At 38.6% G+C, this 18589-nt stretch overlaps 2 protein-coding genes and 1 long non-coding RNA gene across 3 annotated transcripts; 2 read left to right on the top strand and 1 right to left on the bottom strand.

Annotated features, from left to right (window-relative positions):
• Positions 1-1703: 1703 nt before the first annotated feature.
• On the bottom strand, positions 1704-5512 carry LOC135932333 (uncharacterized). Its single transcript, XR_010573425.1, has 3 exons — positions 5414-5512; positions 1920-2054; positions 1704-1767 (listed from the first exon to the last, which is right to left on the bottom strand). It is a non-coding gene; the product is annotated as an uncharacterized LOC135932333 (long non-coding RNA).
• Positions 5513-5541: 29 nt separating this feature from the next.
• LOC134621166 (OX-2 membrane glycoprotein-like) lies at positions 5542-8415 on the top strand. The gene is made up of 3 exons (XM_065469755.1): positions 5542-5677; positions 7656-7994; positions 8078-8415. Exons 1-3 carry the CDS (start codon positions 5542-5544, stop codon positions 8413-8415), a joined length of 813 nt encoding a protein of 270 aa, XP_065325827.1.
• Positions 8416-10861: 2446 nt separating this feature from the next.
• LOC134621164 (OX-2 membrane glycoprotein-like) lies at positions 10862-16056 on the top strand. Its single transcript, XM_063467600.1, has 5 exons — positions 10862-10871; positions 12754-13092; positions 13215-13541; positions 13700-13794; positions 15922-16056. The coding sequence occupies exons 1-5, from the start codon at positions 10862-10864 to the stop codon at positions 16054-16056; spliced, it is 906 nt and encodes a 301-aa protein (XP_063323670.1).
• Positions 16057-18589: the final 2533 nt, after the last annotated feature.

Genomic DNA, 18589 nt, shown 5'->3' with positions numbered 1-18589 from the left:
TTTTCAGCTTGACATATACAGAGATGAAACTGCAACAGACTTGCGATCATTGTGGTTTATGTTGACTTTAACAGTTAAATCCCTTGTCCGGTGTAGTGACTTATTTCTAACAGTTTGTTTCGCATGTTGTATTTTTGAATCTGATTGAACTGCTGTTTATATTTGAACCATTTCTGTGGAAATGGCTGATTCTCCTCAGCAAGGTGACAATGGATCACAGAAAATATTTTTCTATAATATCTGTGATTTTTTTTTTTTATTATTAATTTCTCAAGTTTGTGTCCTGCTGTTATGTCTGTGCTAACATGTGGACAGTCTTTCATTATAGAGAAAAAAAATGTCCCTGTTGATATGATAGAGTATCACTAATAAACTAATATTTTGTGCCAGAACAAAACCCTCTTTTGTGGATAAAAGGTTGCCGTCGGATATCGTGTGGATATCGTTTTGGAAATGCTTATTGCGTACGCATTTTTCCTGAGTTTCCCTGGAATCACCTGCATATTAATTCACCTCCATATTTCTGTGCTTTGGTCTGGAGGTGGTGTTGTGTGTTTGATTACATTCATACTCTTCTTACAGCCCACACTGCAAACACCGCAGTGATATTTTCTGTCTCTATATGAGCAGCCCACGGCCTACAATACCTCGATGAGGCCCGGATGATTGCCAAACTGCTACGCACATGGTGGGTGTTGAAGGAAAACTATTGTTACCTGGAGAAGTTATCAACCTGTGAAGTGTAAGTGATTTGTGGCATAGCTAGCCCTGTCTTTGGACTGTATTTTATCCCAGTGGGATACTGAATTATTGTATCCTTCCATTTTTATATGCCTATTGTAGTAGAGTTATGCTGTTGAATCATTAAGTTGTTCGTTACGATCGATTTCAAGACCATTATTATAATTTGGAATCCAAAATGCCAGTTTTAGTTCTGATCTATGGGAAATCTTTAAAAATTCAGAATTTGTAATATTTAATAAACAAATATTTATATGTTAACATATATAGCTTGTTTAAAAAAATAAAAAAAAAACCCAACCACAACAAAAAGCTTTTCTAATGGATACAGATTCTCTCCTGGTTGCTAGACTTCGTTTTGAAGTTTATTTCAATAACTTATTTACCGATTGAAAATTTAATGACAGCAATGTTATTTCTTTTTCTAAGTATTTTTTCAATTAAATATGAAATTCACAAAAAGGCTTTTCTTTATGGAGTATGCATGTTTTCCGTGGCTACTTAAAAAAAAAAAAAAAAACTCATCAGGAGTTCATATAAACCAAGTGATGACAGAATAAACTGCAGTGCACACAGAATCTAAACTAGTGCTGTTATAGTTAGAATTGTGTGCGAGTGTACAGCATAAGATAAACTTATTAGTCCCACACGTGGGATTTTTTTTTTTTTTTTTTGGCGGATAGTACCAGAACATGTCAGTCAGGCTGAGGTCTGGACTTTAATTTGTTCAGTGCAGTCCAGATGCAATCAGTTCATACTGAAATGAAGGATCGCATACGTAATATTTTTGCTTTCAAGCTGCTTCTTTATTTTCGGCCTCTCCCACACTCTGTCACTATGTCCACAGGCCGATGGCTAAACTGGACTCAAACGCAGAGAACCACAACAGAGACGGCACGTACGTTTGACAGTGTTTTATTAAGAAAAACAGATTAATTAGGAGCAAAGTGTTATTACTTATGCGGCCGTGGGTCAGAGAGAGTGAACTGGGAATTGATAGGTGCGACGGGAATCGAGCGGGTCAGTCTGGGAAGAGAAGAGAACGAGGTTAGGAAGGTGGCGGGCGCAAGACACCTAGGGAAGGTGGGTATGACTGATATTGCTTGTTGATAGCCGGGGTGAGCTTGGCTTTGAGGGAGAGGCGGCGAGAATCCGGGTGAATATTGGCAGAGGCTGACCTGAGTTCTACGGCGTCCGAGGTGGTGAGTGAAAGCTGGAGGGCAGGCAGGTGAGGTCCTCTATATTTTCCAGAATGCGGAGGTAATCCGAGAAGAGCTGGGGTTGAAGGCAGTGGCGAAGAAAGTCCAGGCAAACTGTGGCACAGGAAAACAAGGTAAGCGGCAAAACAAGTAGGAAGAGCATCAAAACCTTAGAGCCGACGTGAAGTCGTTGACGGACTGGCAGTGAAGGAGAGTCTGAGTGGACATTAAAATCTCAACCTTATTACTCAGAATCAGCTTCAGGTGTGCAGGATTGCAGGAGAGATGATGGCTCCGCCCCGGGGTGGAGACCAAAGAACTCAGGTGCCTGATGGAATTTTCCAGTCATACCTCCAGATCACGACACCATTCATTTGTGGTGTTGGGTTGTGTGCTTCTGTTATATTGCAACACTAAAATTTAGGACTACAACAGAAACAGCAGCACAGAATTAAACTTGTCAAACTCTGGCTCAGAGTGTTAATAAGCCTAAAGTGCTTCAGGATGTGCCGCTGCACAGTGACTAGGGAATAATAATGAGTAACGTGATGTAAAGTTTCTCAAATTTGCAGCTTATTAAATATTCCGGTGATCAGAGTGACGTTATTTAAATTTTACATTCAACGAGGATGAGACCGAAAGACTCAAATGACAATACTATTACAAAATGTCAGCAGGTTTCCCACGCAAAACTAGTTCTGATAAACTAGACTATAAGCCATAGAGTGAGCAAGAGGAAGTTTCTGGGTAAGCCCGCGAAACACGAGTGATAGCGTGTGTGTGTGGGAGAAAGAGTGACTCAGACCTGTTGCAGAGGAAAGACAGAAAAAAACCTGAGATGACGCAGTCTCTGTGCGCGTGATGTCCGATAACGGGCCCCAGCTGACTGAAATATTCCAGTATTATCAACAAACGAAAAAAAAAATGCAAGTCTGCAACTTAGGTGGTCACTTAAAGTCAGCTCCAGCTCTTAGAATAACTTCTGAATTTTGATGCTGACTTTAGTAAATGCCCAGCATTACAGGAAAACAAAAGCGATACATCATGTGGCTGAATCTGTAGCCGCATGCTTTGGGAGTGAGAACGTTGATTCAATGCTCGGATGAATCACTGGACTGACGGAAAAAGATGCTTTGTGTTCTTTTTCATCCCCTGCGTATCCCAGCTGTCATAGGACCAGAGGGCGGCTGCACCATGCTCTTCATTATTATAGTTTGTTAAAAATTTATTTTCCTAGTCTGATCGAATTGGGTTTCAATGTTTGTTTACAGCTCCAGATACTCAGAATGAATAAGTTATCTTAAGTGAGCTTTACTTTAGTAAAAATTTGATTTTACAGTGAGGTGACGGTAAGTCAAAATGATGTTACCGGTCAGTGGCCAGGCGCAGACTGTATTCAGTTTGAATATTGCTATAAATAGACACAGATGACTTTATGTCTTTTATTATTTTGTAAATTCTGTTTCATTGTTAATTTGGTTGTGAAAGCACGAAGGCAGAGAGAGAGGAGGATGGAGAGAGTTTATGGAGTGGCACAATGACTGTCCAGTGTTGAATAATGTTACTTTAACTACATGATTGTTTGATAGACCACATCTGTGTGTCATCCTTTTTACTACAATTATTATTTAGCTTACTTTGGAAAATTCTAGTGAACGTGACTGAGCTTTTACCTTAGATTTCATGAATAAAGGTATATTATATCGAAATCTGTGATCGTGAATTCGGAATAGATCATATAACTAAATGAGTTGATTTTAAAGCTAACATTAAGGCAATGTTGTAATGATGTCCTACGGGGGAAGGGTGGATTTTCTGGATTTTGCTTGTTCTGCATGGCTTGGGATTTGAATGGACTTTTTATTGGACTTTAATTGGTTTTAATTGATGGGCTGAGGCCATTTTAACGTTTAGTTCGGTTATTTTATATATTTAAATTCTTGTTGTCCCTGGCAAGGGTATTTTATTGTTGTTTTTATGTTAAATAAATCATATTTTAGAAACTTAGTTTTTATATTCTCCATTGCCTTGAATCCTCCACTGATCTTCCCGTTTTAGAAGGGTTTCCCTTCTCAGAGAACACCTCGTGACAATTACAAGGCGTTGTAGGCATGTCATGATTTGAACTTTATTCTCAACATGATCAATATTTTTTTTCTTAATTTGCCCCTAATAATACGTCGTAACGTTCACTACAGATTAAATATGGATTATTTTATCTCCCCTAGATAAATAAACTCGCTGCTGTAGTGAAACAACGCTTCAAAAAATGATGAGTCAGCAGTGCACGTGAACAAAAAAAAGGAAAAAACACACAGAAAAACCCCACAACTATGTGGAACCCCCACGCCCCTCATGTAACAACCACTTTATGTAATGTTCTTTTTTGTGTCTTTAAAATATCAAATGCACACTAGAAACAGCTCGTGTTACTCTCTTTACGTTATGGCGGATGGTGCGATTAATATATATTTGTTTTCTCTTCTAATGATCTGTTCTAAAGGTAAGCTGTGTTCAGTATTCTCCGTTTTGTTTTTAAAGCTGTGTGTTGTGGATGGGAGAAGAAAAAAACCTTTCACTTGTAATAATAACTGATGTCAAAGAGGTCAAATATTTTTTTCCTCTGAAGCAATGAGAGATTCTATTTACATATGAACAGTGGAGACATTAGATTTTATTTCTGTGAATATGGATTATTTTCATTGAGCGTTTACTGCAGCTGATGCTCCACATGGAAGAAAAAACTGTTCTTAATACTGGTTTAGTCAAGATGTTTATTAATGAATTTTCTCTTCCCACATTTTCTTACTCTACAATATTATCACTGGAGTATAACCAGTACACCTTAGTATTCATTAAAATCTTCAGCAGTCAGGAGATGTTTGGTACAGTATAAGTATTGTTCATTTTGTAAAAACAATGTTTTATTGATTGCCACTTTTTATGTTAGATAGCAAAATATGAGATAGGCCACTTTCATACTACAACTAAGAATTACTATTATTTTTTTGCCTGTCCTGTCCGGAACTGTAGTAATCAGAATTACTGTCTGAAAACCAAAAAAATGCCCAACAGATTTATTTATTTATTTTACTGGTCCACTTGATTGTTATAGTTTATTTGAGCTTTGCTAGTTTTTAATTTTATGTTATTACAATCAGAACATACAAGACCGGGGATGAGAAAGAGGAAGAAAAGAGAAGTTGGGAAGAGCGTAAACAGAAGGAGAAGAAAAGAAAAATAGAGGAGAAGAGGGATAGCGAGAGGACAGACACAGAAAATCTTTTCCATCACCTGCTGAAAAAAACAAACAAAAAACAATACAGCAGGGAAACCACAGCAACAACCAGCACATGCATAAGTAACAGTAAATAATAAATACTGAACGTTACTGAACAGCTAACAGTACTAAATTTACATGATATGTTTAGAGGCAGTAGATAGTGTTTGTGTGTGTGTACCTGTGTACTCACCTATGTGTACGGTAGCGGTTTTTGATACGGGCGAAACGGGCGGTTGCCCGGGGCGGCATTGTGGTGGGGGGCGGCATCACAGGCATCGGCAAAAACAACAACAAAAAAAAAAAAACTTGCTCGTACTCATGCTGCCCCGACATCAGCCAGCGTGTATTGGGAATGGCATAGGCATCAATCGGTTTTCTACCGCCCATTTGCTGGGAGTAAGGGCGCCCTCCGTGTGCGAGGTGTGCCTGCTGCTTGCGGAACAGGGAGGAGAGGGTGGCGGGGGATTCTCTGGCTGGCTGCAGCATCTAATAACCAACTCGCAAAATAAAACAAAATAAAAACAAAACAACAAACACGACAACACCAGACATTATGATACAGACTTATAATTTGTACCGATGTTTTTTTTTTCGAAATTCTATAAAGTGAGCGTGAGAGCCCTCGGTGCGCCTGCTTGCTGCTGAAGTCAAAGTAAACTTTATTGTCATCTGCGCTACATACAGTACAGTATATAGAGAGACAAGACGACAAGGCTCGAGTTACAGCAGTGCAAGGAAACAAACAATAAATATAAGAAGAGTAAGAAAATAAATATGCACTTTAGGACTAGGGGTAAAGGGATCAATAACACTTTAATATTTATAATTTACAGTCTGATGATTTAAAGTCTCACACACAACCCATGAAAAGGGGAGGGGGGGGGGGCGGGCTGCTTCCAAATAGAGCACATTTCATTTATAATGATGTAAATACAAGCCCATTATGTATTCATGATTTGAATCCTGGGTTGTGTGAAATCCCAGAAATAAACCCTAGTGGAAGATGGACAAGAAAAGTTCAAAGCCATCAGGTGCTCAGTTTAGAAAAAAGAGAAAAGAAGAGGAGGAGAAACGAGCAAAAGATACAGGTAAGCAGATGTGTCATTGGATAATGGCAGGTCATCCTGAAACAATCAGAATCTAAGGAAATTATGTGGGTTACAGCTGCTCCAAGAAGAAATGTTAAAAATAGTAACAGTAAAAGACTAAACTCCAAACAATATATTATGTTACAGATTTTAATATTAATTAGTCAGTGTCAATTGTTGATTTGTCCTGTTCTCACTGTATGACGAATTATGATGGCTGTTTGGTAGCCGTTTGCATACCATGCATACTCTCTCTCTCTTCATATGTGTGTGTGTGTGTCTGTTTCTCTGGTGAAATTCAGTATGGTTCCGACAACAGTTTTATGTTGGGGGGGGGGGGACCAGAGGGTGTATGTGTACACCTGTGTGTGTGAGCGCACTTGTATTCAAAAGGTTTCTCCATGAAGTGTCTAATAGTGGGTGTGGGGAACCATAGCCCTGCCCCCCAAGACATGAAGCAGGGATGAAGGAGAACCAGGCCCCAGACATCTAGAGGACTGCCGCAGGGGCAATGTTTTAAACATTTGTTACAGCTGAGCGGCCGTGTGTTTAAGGAACAGACCCAAAAGCAGACACAGGAGAAATGAACTGAAGCTTAACTAAAAGTGAGCCTTTATTGTGGCTGACACAAAAAACAGAAAACCAGGCAAGATGAAACTAGGGCGAAACAAAACTAAAACCTAAACTGGGAAAAACTAAAACTATCTATGAAAACGATGACAAAGGATAAAGACACGAAACTGAACAGGAACATGTAACCAACGTAACTTTGAAATAATCCAAACAAAGGTAATGAGGGAAGTGAAGACACAGCTGATACAAATGAACATTACACCACAAGGGGAAGTAAAACAAAACACATTGAACATGGAAACACTGGACTCCTCAAAATAAAGCAGGAAACCTGGAGAGACTAGACATGAGAAGACAAGCTTGATAACCTGAAGCACGCAGACAAGAACACATGAAAGACTGACACAAAAGACAGAAAAAAACTGACAAACACGGGGACATAGATAAAACCTAAACTAGACTAAAACTCAACTAAATCCTAACTAATAATAACCACACAAGAAGTAAACAGACTTCCAATATAACATAAGAAATTGAAAATTGGCTCAAAATGCTGGGTCACAGACCCAGACCCTAACAACATTTTAATTTGACGTTTTTGTAGGACTCCAACAGTTTAGCGTTTTGAGAAAATTGTCAACGTTTTTCAAGAAATATATTTTAGTGATTATGAAAAACTTTACAGTGAGATGCCTACAGGTTTTATTGCAGCTGATCAGTAGCAGACACACACTTGGCGCTCAAGTCTCACATGTCTATTTGTTTGTGCAGCTCTAGCAGCAGTGATCCAAACACAGCAGACTGTGCTGGCAGCAGTGGGAGAAGATGCTGAATTCAGCTGTCAGCTCTTGAAGACTAAAGACGTCCTTCAGGTCACATGGCAGAAAATCTCACAAGATGTGGAGACAAATGTTGCCACCTACAACAAGTACTTTGGTCAGAGAGTGAATGATGGCTTTACAGATAAATTTAAGTTTAAATACACTGGACTACAGAACTGCTCCATAGTCATCAAGAATGTGACGGAGCAGGATCAAGGATGCTATCGTTGTCTGTTTAACACTTATCCTGAAGGAGCCTTCACTGGTAGAACCTGCCTCCAACTCTATGGTAAGAACTTTTCTCTAACCAACAACAGGAGACTCAAAATAATATAGTGGATTGATGCAATGATATTTCCTGGTCCTTCACAGAGCTGCATGAACCTGTCCTTGATGTCAGACAGTCAAACTCTACTGAAGAGTGGGTTGTTTCCTGTTCAGCCACTGGTCGACCTGCTCCCACTGTAACACTCAGTGTCTCACAACAACACCTCAACTTCTCACAGTACAACACTGTCAGTGTGTCCAACACCAACGCTACATTCACTGTCACCACTACAGCTGTGCTCTCAGGTTCACGTAAACACAGCACACAGGTGGGATGTGCAGCACGAGTGCTCTCTGCTCCTCACAGAGAGGTGATGGTGATGATCCTTTCTGATGATGGTAGTGGTGGTGGTGATGATGATGATGGTGAGAAACTCTTTTAAAGTCACTGATTTATAATTGATGATTACTTTGTGATTGCAATGTTTCCTTCTTTTTCCAGGTCTAGATGAAAACTTTGGATCTAAACACAGAAATTTAGGTGAATTAACATTTGTATGTTTTTGAGTTCAGTTTTTTCCCCATCTGTTGTTATTTTATGTTTGAATTAATTTTTCCTCATTTCCTCTGTTTTTCTCAAAAGCAATCAGGATTTCAGTCATTCTGTCCTCTGTGTTGCTGGTCGCCTTTAGTTGTTTTGCTGCGTTCATCTTTGTCCGTCATAGAACAAAATCTCACAACAGGTGAACAGGTATTAAACCGTGTCCATGTCGCATCTTCTCCTGATAAATGTTTGTGCAGCTTAAGGAGTAAGTCACTCTTTATCCTGTTTTTCTGCACTGTTGACATTTTTTAATCTTTATTCAGGCTCTTTTTTATTTTGATTTTTCATTGCTTGTAATAAGTGTTCATAGTCCCCTTTTTTCATTTTAATTTCAAGCCTAATCTAACCTTAACCACAAACACTTAAACATTTTGCTCACTTTACTTTACAGTATTTAATTATGTGATCAAGTAAAACTATTTTTTATTTTCCATTGAAGGACTGAAGCATCTTTATTCACAGCAGAGGTCAGTGCGGTCAGAAACGAAGCAACGTCTGAGAGAAATCACCAAAACAACAACCTGATGTTCTCATCAGAAGCAGCAAGAAGACTAAATTTTGAGCAGTGCTGAACAAATGTATTATTGATGTGACTGGAGATATTAATGATATATCAGCATCAACGATAACTGAATAATAATAATGACCTGTCGATAAACTATTAACAAAATCATATCAGTGGTTTATAACACAAAGATTTTTTTTGATGCATTGTGTCACTTTACATGTATGAAATGAAGATTTAAGTATTGTTTCAAGTTGCCGTTTAGGTGCAGATATGATGCAGCGGGTGGAGTTCAACATCAGCGTCTGACGGCTGAAATAGTTTAGGATCATCAATCTGCAGCTGACTTACAAATAAATGTGACCAACAGCTAAAGACAGAGAGACCCCTAAGAAACCACGCGTCTAGTTCATGCATTGGTGGTTAGACTCCTATGGTCCAGCACAGCAGAACACAATAACAGCTGTGATAGCGATTAGGGCAGGACCCCCCAAAGTATAGATGCTGGTGGTGGAGATGAAGATGGAGGCTTGAATGGCGCCTGAGAGATGAGTGAGAGGTGGTGATGGGGAGGAGGTGGGTTGTACGAAGGCGTCTGAAAAGAAGAATCACAGATGCGCAGTGAGATTTTAAGCACATGGAGTGAAGGCTGATTGGCCTAAAGAAGGAGGGCTGAGTGCTGATTGGACTAGACCCGTGATGTCACAACCAACTTGACAAGCATGAGAAAGTGGAAGTGATGTAAAACTTACATTAGCTGCCAAACACCTGGGAAGCAGACAGACGTGTGACTACAGAGCTTCCTTAGTGAACTTACGCATAAGCTTCATGATGATCACATGAAAACCACTTAATGATCTTAATGTTTTTAGCTGATTTGTTAGTGTGTGTGTGTGTGTGTGTGTGTGTGTGTGTGTGTGTGAGAGAGAGAGAGAGAGAGCGAGAGCCAATGCCACTCCCTGAAGTCATATGTTATTGTGTTACTGCTAGTTCTGTTTTTGAAGTATTAGACAAATACTGGAAGAATTGACAGTGTTAAATCTTAAACCTTTTGTTGGATGATAAATAATGTCTTTTCATATTTTTGTAATCACATGCCTCATTCTAGGAGGGATGTTTGCTGTAACTCTGACCTCACACACTGACAGTAAAGCTGTCCTGTCTTAAATTGTTTGTTGGGACATGTTCGTTTGTTTATTTTGTTTTATTGTGTGGATTCTTCTTATCAATGTTTGAAGCATTTTCCAACTGTATTTAAAATACGTAATTATTTCATTAATATGATAATATTATATTTCATGTATTTCAAGACAATGGCCACACAACAACAGCATGTAACAGTCATAAATGAATAATTTAGTGATATTAGTCCATTTTACAGGAGGAACTGGAACATGAAGCAGATTTTTCTGACTTCAGAATTGAACATCTAACACTAACATTATTTTCATATTAACTAAATGATGGCAGATGTAAATACAGTGGAGACAAAATCTAAATTAGATACTAAACTCATACTGTTGTTGTTTAGTCCTGTAAGTTAGTAACAGGAAAACTGAACTGATGTTGTTGCTGTTTAAACGAGTCATGTGGAACAAAGTAATCTTTACAGGAAAACTGAGTTTGAAGCTGCTTAACTTTTCCTCTCCTTTAATATAGTGAAAGCAACATGTTACATCTACATGCATGTGCTGCAATCAGAGGACTCTTATGCATTAGAGTGTTAAAAACTACAAGCTGAGTGTTAATGAAGGAATGAAACTGTAGCGCCTCCTAGGGGATGAAACAAGGTACACAGAAGATTTTACAGTCTGTGTGTCATTCTGCAGACCCTCGATCCTCCAACTATCTAATGAAGGTAATGCGCTGTGACAGAGTTACAAAATGAGAATATTATCTCTGACAAACCCCTGATGGCATTCATTGACACGGACACTGTCCATTAATCTCTCCCTTAATTAAAAATTGCATTTTGATTTACATGAATACATTTCATCTTCTCAGGCTTTAAAACCAAGTTTGTCATTTGAGAGTCTGAGTGTGTGCAGTTCAGATAAAACCAGTTCATACCTGATGGGATGAATACTTTCTTTGAACTAATTTATTTCATGCGCTCCTGTTAAAAACTTATTTACTGAGGTTTTACTTTTACTTTACTTTATTTATATAGCACATATAATAACAACAAAATGTTGGCCAAAGACCTGTACAAAGAAGGAAAAAAAAAATTACACAGTAAGAAATAACATCAATAACAAATACCTGATAAAAGATGACTAGGTGGACAGACAGGTAACTCTCATGCGGTGTCGAAAGCCAGTGAGAATAAATGTGTTTTAAGATGGGATTTGAAAAGACTGATGGTGGAGGCCTTTCTAATGTGGAGAGGTAAATCATTCCACATTTTCGGCGCCACAACTACAAATTCCCAATCACCTCTGTGGACTAGCCTCGACTTAGAAGTGGCCAAGAGCGAGAGATCACTTGATCTTAGATCTCTAGGGGGTATATATGGCTGCAGTAAGTCGGACAGATATTCTGGAGCCTGACGGTTCAGCACTTTATAAGTCAACAACAAAATTTTGTATTTAATTCTAAAGCGGACTGGGAGCCAGTGAAGTGAGGCGAGCACGGGGGAAATATGCTCGTGTCTCTTTGAACGTGTCAGGAGACGAGCTGCAGCATTCTGGACCAGCTGGAGCCGTGCTAGACAAGACTGGCTAACACCTACATATAGAGAATTACAGTAGTCCAGTTGAGATGAGATAAATTGCTCGTTCTAGGTTTTTAAAAGATAAAAAGGATTTCACCTTGGATAAGAGCCTCAATTTAAAAAAAGGACGACTGTAAAACAAAGTTAATTTGTTTCTCAAAGGTAAACTTACTATCTAGTATAACCCCCAAATTTTTTGCATGCAGTTTAACAAAAGGTGCTAAACTGCGCAGGTCGAGATCTGGGGTACTAGAATTGCAGCTTGGTCCAAAGATGATCACAAGATGATCACGAGAAAATCTGAGGCCATCCAGGTCTTAACTTCGCAGAGACGCTAAAATAAGGATTCCAGCAAAGCGGAGGTGTTGTTATTTGTAATCTTGTCTTGAGGATCTGATTCAGATGAGGAATCAGTAATGTGAGAAATGCAAATAGCAACCTTTTCACTTCCATTTTTTTGTGGCCGTTCTGATTTCAAACTTGATACTTAACTTTTTTTTCACAGAAACCCTGAGAAAAAGCGGAAAGAAAACCATGAAAACAGAAGTATCTTCTTTAATTGAAGTTGTGTTTTTAAAACTCGACAGTCATTGTGTTGTATGTCTGCACGAAATTCTGTGTAGTACATGCATATATTTATTCAATACAAACCTGACATCTTTTTATATCCACAGAGCTCTCGGGTTCATCTCAAACTTTGATACTTTATAACAGCAATGACATATTGTCTGCTTGTCTATCTACTTTTTGTCTGTGGAGTCCTTCCAAAAGGTAGGAAACAGTAACCAGTGTTTTCTCTTTGATGCTGATTGCTTTTTGCTTTTATCATGTTTATCATGTTAATGTTTGACTTCATGTCAGGATAAGGATAAAAAGAAAAGCTAAGAAAAGCTGCTTATTTCAGTGACTAATATTTCCTCATTCTCACATCTAACCATTCATTTATTTTCTTCATACAGCTCTAGCAGCAGTGATCCAAACACAGCAGACTGTGCTGGCAGCAGTGGGAGAAGATACTGAATTGAGCTGTCAGCTCTTGGAGACTAAAGACGTCCTTCAGGTCACATGGCAGAAAATCTCACATGATGGGGAGAAGAATGTTGCCACATACAACAAGCAGTTTGGTCAGAGAGTGAATGATGGCTTTAAAGATAAAGTTGGGTTTAAATATCATGGACTACAGAACTGCTCCATAGTCATCAGGAATGTGACGGAGCAGGATGAAGGATGCTATCACTGTCTGTTTATCACTTATCCTGAAGGCTCCTTCACCGGTAGAACCTGCCTCCAAGTCTATGGTAAGAACTTTTACTTTCTTCAAGCAGATTAGACTCAATCAAATAAAGATACTATAAAATGTGTCAGAAGTTGGTTTCTTCTTGACAATGTAGTCTTTGCGATATTTCCTGATCCTTCACAGAGCTGCATGAACCTGTTGTTGATGTCAGACAGTCAAACTCTACTGAAGAGTGGGTTGTTTCCTGTTCAGCCACTAGTCGACCTGCTCCCACTGTAACACTCAGTGTCTCACAACAAGACCTCAACTTCTCACAGTACAACACTGTCAATGTGTCCAACACCAACTCTACATTCACTGTCACCACTTCAGCTGTGCTCTCAGGTTCACGTAAACACAGCACACAGGTGGGATGTGCAGCACGAGTGCTCTCTGCTCCTCACAGAGAGGTGATGGTGATGATTCCTGAGGTGCAGCAGGTGTTTGCTGCTGCTACTGCTGATCATAATGGTGAGAAACTCTTTCAAAGTCACAGATTTATAAAGTGATGATATCTGAGTCAATTTGCATCTAATAACAATGACTTCAATAGGCCTACATTTTCTCTGTGATCTATAATTGATGTATTAGCATTGTCCATTGTAACATTGTTCCTGCTTTTCTCACAGATTCCACCTCAGTGATTGTAATAGCTACAATAGCAGGACTGACGGTTTTTGCTTTAGTAGCTGCTCTCATTGCACTCCTGCTTGAAGAAAAAGTGGTAACTTTTTTTCTTTTGACTTAATATATGCCTTTTATGTGGCTCTTCCTATCAAAAGAATTATATGAATTGACTCCAAGAGTCTACATCCACATATGTCCAGTAAGATCTGCAAATGTTTGCAGCGCTGACTTTAAACTGTTTAAATCCACAGGCCTCCAAATTCAGGACCTCAGTCCTTTAGAGCAGCTGTGAGATGTATTGGAACAGGAGATTGTCATTCTTTGTGTGGAGCAGACAAATCTTCAGCAACTGTGTGATGCTATCAGCTATCATTTGTGTGTGTGTATGCTAAATCCAAACAGGCTAGTCTAACAGTGTTTTACTATTTTTGATTGTATAGACAGATGAAACCATTGAAATAGGTCATGAATTATGTAGGAAATTCAATTCAATTCAATTTTATTTATATAGAGCCAAATCACAACAACAGTCGCCTCACAGCGCTTTTTATCTTAGAAGATGTGATCACCAAACTGGTCCTCTCAAAAAGCAAAACATCAACCATTGTAATGTGTGTCTTTTTGTTTTAGTTCATTAAGTAAAAAAAAAAAAAAAAATCTGGTGATCACATATAACCCCTCCTCTTCAGTCTTTCAGTAGCATTCACATCAGTTCCACTTCCTTTTTCTAAACTATAGTGACCACATAGAAAGCACAGACTTGTGCTTACAGTTACATGAAAACCTAAAAACAGATCTTATGCATACATGGGGAATGAATTACAAAGACTATATTAAGATCTTCACAGATGACCTTGTTTTTAATTCTGTATTTTTATAATTATTCTAGACTGCATGCTGCCACTTTCCTGTTTGGCTTTTCTTGTTGCTACACATGCACACCCAGCATTGCGAATCTTACCTGCCCAGTCTCGTCAAAACATGTCAGACAGCCAAACATAAGTAATGCACCTCTTCATTAAATTCCGACAGCTGATCTTTAGTACCAAGAGGGTTTTGCTGGTGTAAAGTGTTAATTAATCGGGCCGTTATTATTGCAGGTCACCTCATTAAAGATGTATTTAGATTCATTACACCACAAACCAATTTCATGTAGTTGGTTTTTCTTCTTCTCGCAGATCTGTAATCAGTGGTGTGTCTAGAAAATTTTTTTTGGGGGGCCAGGTAGGGGCACAGATTTGGAGAAGGGTGGCAGATGTAATTGGCAGATAATGTTAAAAAAAAACCATAACTCAATAACCCTGTAAACCTAATTTTAACCATACAGCGCAAAGTTTTTAGATACTGCCTTGATAAAGTACAAGAGATACAATCAGTGCTTTGTCAGTGTTTATTCAGCTTAGAGATATGTCTAAGTATGGGAGAATTCAATTTAAAAATCAGTGAAGAATTGTTTTTAACCCTCTGGGCTCTATCCTGCCATTTGTGGCCACTTCACTTTTCTTTTTTCAACCATTTTCATTCTGTTAATGCAAATGGAATGAAACTTCCCAAAGGTGTGTATTTTTTTCCAATTTTTTAATTTTCAACATCAGCTCCTTAATAATGTCAACAATATTCACTATACACCAAATTGTTCCTCTTGATTCTATTGTGGCCATTTTTGGCCAATTGAAACCCATTATAACCACCTTTTTTGATTCCATGTTATTGACAGTAATATATCATGCGATTTAGGTATAATTGCTTTCATTCTAAACTCAACACATGGAAATTGTAGTTTTTAATGTTTTTTTTTTTTTTTTTACCAAATTACATCATTTACTCATTTTTGGCCAAACAAGCAATTTCATGTAATATTCCGAGTTTCTAGTAGCGGCCTTTGATGGCTTACCACACTCCAATGGACCAAAATAATGAAACAATTTTGACATAGGTTTGATCTTAAGGACCTAATAGTTTGTGTTTGTGCATGACATTGCAGCACAAACATGTATTTGCAAGATAGACTGGAATAAATAATGACGCATCAAACATTACATAGGCTGCAGTGAATTTCTGTGGATGCAGGCTATTGAGCTTTGAGGTTCCCAGTCAAACTTAGCTTTGAAGCACATGTTAAAAGCACTTTTTCTCTTGTATTTTCATAAAAAGATACCATACCCAAAATAGTAACTCTAGAAACAAAAACAAAAACAAAAACAAAAAAAAAAAACAATCACAGGACAGCAAGGACAGCAAGCAGTCCTCTGCCCTTGAAGAAAAGACATCTGCCCAAGATGAAGAAACTTCCTCTCCAGAAGATGAGGGGCCAATCTCCAAAGAACCTGACTGTATCACCACTGATGAAGAGGACTAGCCAGTGCCTGAATACTACTTATTGGGGGAGGATTGGGGTTGGGGGGCATGGAGGTGGAGGCCGAGCAACTGATGGAAAAGAACATAGGAGCATTTTCTGAGACCGAGGAGCCGGCAACTGAGTGTATCCCTCATGAAAGGAAAACCATGTGGGTCCCACTACTGATGAGAGACTGCTCTACAATCCAGTACCCACTGGTATCAAACCAGGGGTCACCCTGTATGCAGTTTCCTGCATTAGCAGCCTGAGATCTATTTTTGACTTTTTTATAACAAAGGAGATCTTTTAGCTGCTGTGCACCCTTACAAACCTGCACGGGAGGCGAAGGTGTGAGGATTGGAGGATTATAGATGAAGTGGAGATAAAGCCTACACCAGAATAAAGCAATACATAGCATGTTGGATGACAACACTGGAAGTTCTCAGGAAGTAAAAAAGGGAAAGGGGTTGAGACTCCAACTGACGGAGGAGCTCCGAGGACAACGTCTTTCCTTCGGTCACCTTGGCAGAGGAACTCCTCAGATGAAAACTGGCACAGGGGAAACAACCCAGAGCTTCCTCTCCAGCTCCTCCAGTTGCAACAGAGGAAGATTTGGTGTCTGTCTTTGGCTTCACCAAAACTACCATGGCGATATCCCACATGCCAAAGCAACGGAGGAATGTGATTCTTTTGACAGCAACACACAAGGAACCAGCAGTCAGTGATGGGGAATAAAGGATGCGTGAAAGCAAGAAGCAATCCTGGACTACAATAGGCACAAATATTGCTTGGATAACTTAGAGAGGATGTTGGCACCACGAGTTGTTGAAGGAAAACAACTGATGGCTCTTTTCTCCAATCTCCTGGATGTCTTGGGAAACGATGTCTTTGTCCTGCTGGAAACAACTTCACTGACGTGGGGGAGTCCTCTACAACCTACAAATGAAAAGTGATCCTGGGAGAGCTGGGGCACATGCTGGTGACCTCAACAACTGCAAGACACCCTTGTCCCTGATTCTCAGCCACTTCTGCCATTGATCTCAAGATACAGTAGTCTGAACCAGAGTCTCAACAAAATGAGAAGAAGGTGCAAAAGGTGCACCTCCAGGATTGGAACAGCAGCCCCTTGCACCAGGTGTAGAAAGTGTGCTGCTAATGAGGATGCACACAGAAGCACACACTGGAATATAAATTTTGATCATTTTATTGGTCATTTCAGTGGTTATTTAGTCATTAAATTGCCTTTCTGGCCACTAACACACCATTTGTGATTTTCTTTTTGGCCATTCATCCCCCCCCCCCCCCCCAAAGAAAAAATGTAAAAAAAAATAAAGTAAAAATAAAATAAATCATTGTTACTGAACTGCAATGATGATAAAACAATATTAGAATTATATTTTGGTTTCGGTGCTAATTTAAAAAATCAAGTCAATGAAAGAAGAAAAATGTTTTAATATATATGAATTTTATAGTATTTTGTAACATAAACAGGGGGTGGCCATTTAGCTGAGAGGGTTTTTTTTTGTTGGGATTTTATGCTTTTATCCCAATGTAAATCATTAAAATTATGTGATTTAACTGGTATTTAAAGGGTTAAAATAATAGATTTGATTGGAATTTTGGTCTTGATGAACAGCACTGATGCTAATCTAAAAAATCAAGTCAAAAAAGTGGAAACTTTTTTTTAATATATATGAATTTTATAGCATCTTGTAAACGTAAACAGGGGGTGGCCATTTTTGGCAATGAACAAGCTGAGAGGGAGTTTTTTTGTTTTTCTGTCACTGCACAAAAAAACAAAGATGCATAAAACTCATTGATACTGTTAATTATTGCTATACATCTAACCTCCACCATGGTTAGAAAATAAATCAGATGGCATGTTTTATTTGGAAAAAAAATTGGGGTTTTATTAGAGCTGGGCGATATAAGATTTTTTCATATCACGATATGTTTTTTTCATTTCAGGCGATAACGATATATATCACGATATAAGCCAAATAACTATATTTGTAAGATTTAAATGTGCCGTTGCTCACAAGTAAAATGTGAAATAATCAGCAGCTTGTCTTGATTTTAATATTTATTTCCCATAATAAGTTCAACAGGGTAGATGTACTTAAGGAACATGAGACTTCAGTTTCAGATAAATAAAGGCAAATATTGCAAACTACACAAAAGGCAGCCGCTAAAGCATTTAAGTTTCAAAATAGAACAAACAAAACAGACTACTAAATTGTCAATTCCACTTAGAAACAAAATATTAATTCTAAAAATAAATCTTAGTTTGTTTTACAGAAGAACAGACAAAATTGACTAACTTTTTTCAATATCAAATAAACTGAGAACTAAAAGGAAATTTTCGATCTCTCCTTGTTGTATAGCTTTCTCAACTTTCTGAATCCTTTATCATCTGCAACTGAAAATAGTTGTGGATGATTACTATACCTTTCTAATGTGACGTTGTTGTCCCTGGCTCTCTTTCTCTCTCTCTCCCTCCCGCTCTGTTCCTGTGCTACTGCGAGTGTAACTACCGCCCCTCCCCCCTCTTCCC

The sequence above is a fragment of the Pelmatolapia mariae genome, linkage group LG23 (genome assembly GCF_036321145.2).
Source record: "Pelmatolapia mariae isolate MD_Pm_ZW linkage group LG23, Pm_UMD_F_2, whole genome shotgun sequence".
Lineage (NCBI taxonomy): Eukaryota > Metazoa > Chordata > Actinopteri > Cichliformes > Cichlidae > Pelmatolapia > Pelmatolapia mariae.
Note: the sequence above shows the minus strand (reverse complement) of the source record. Positions and strands in the feature narration are given on the sequence as shown.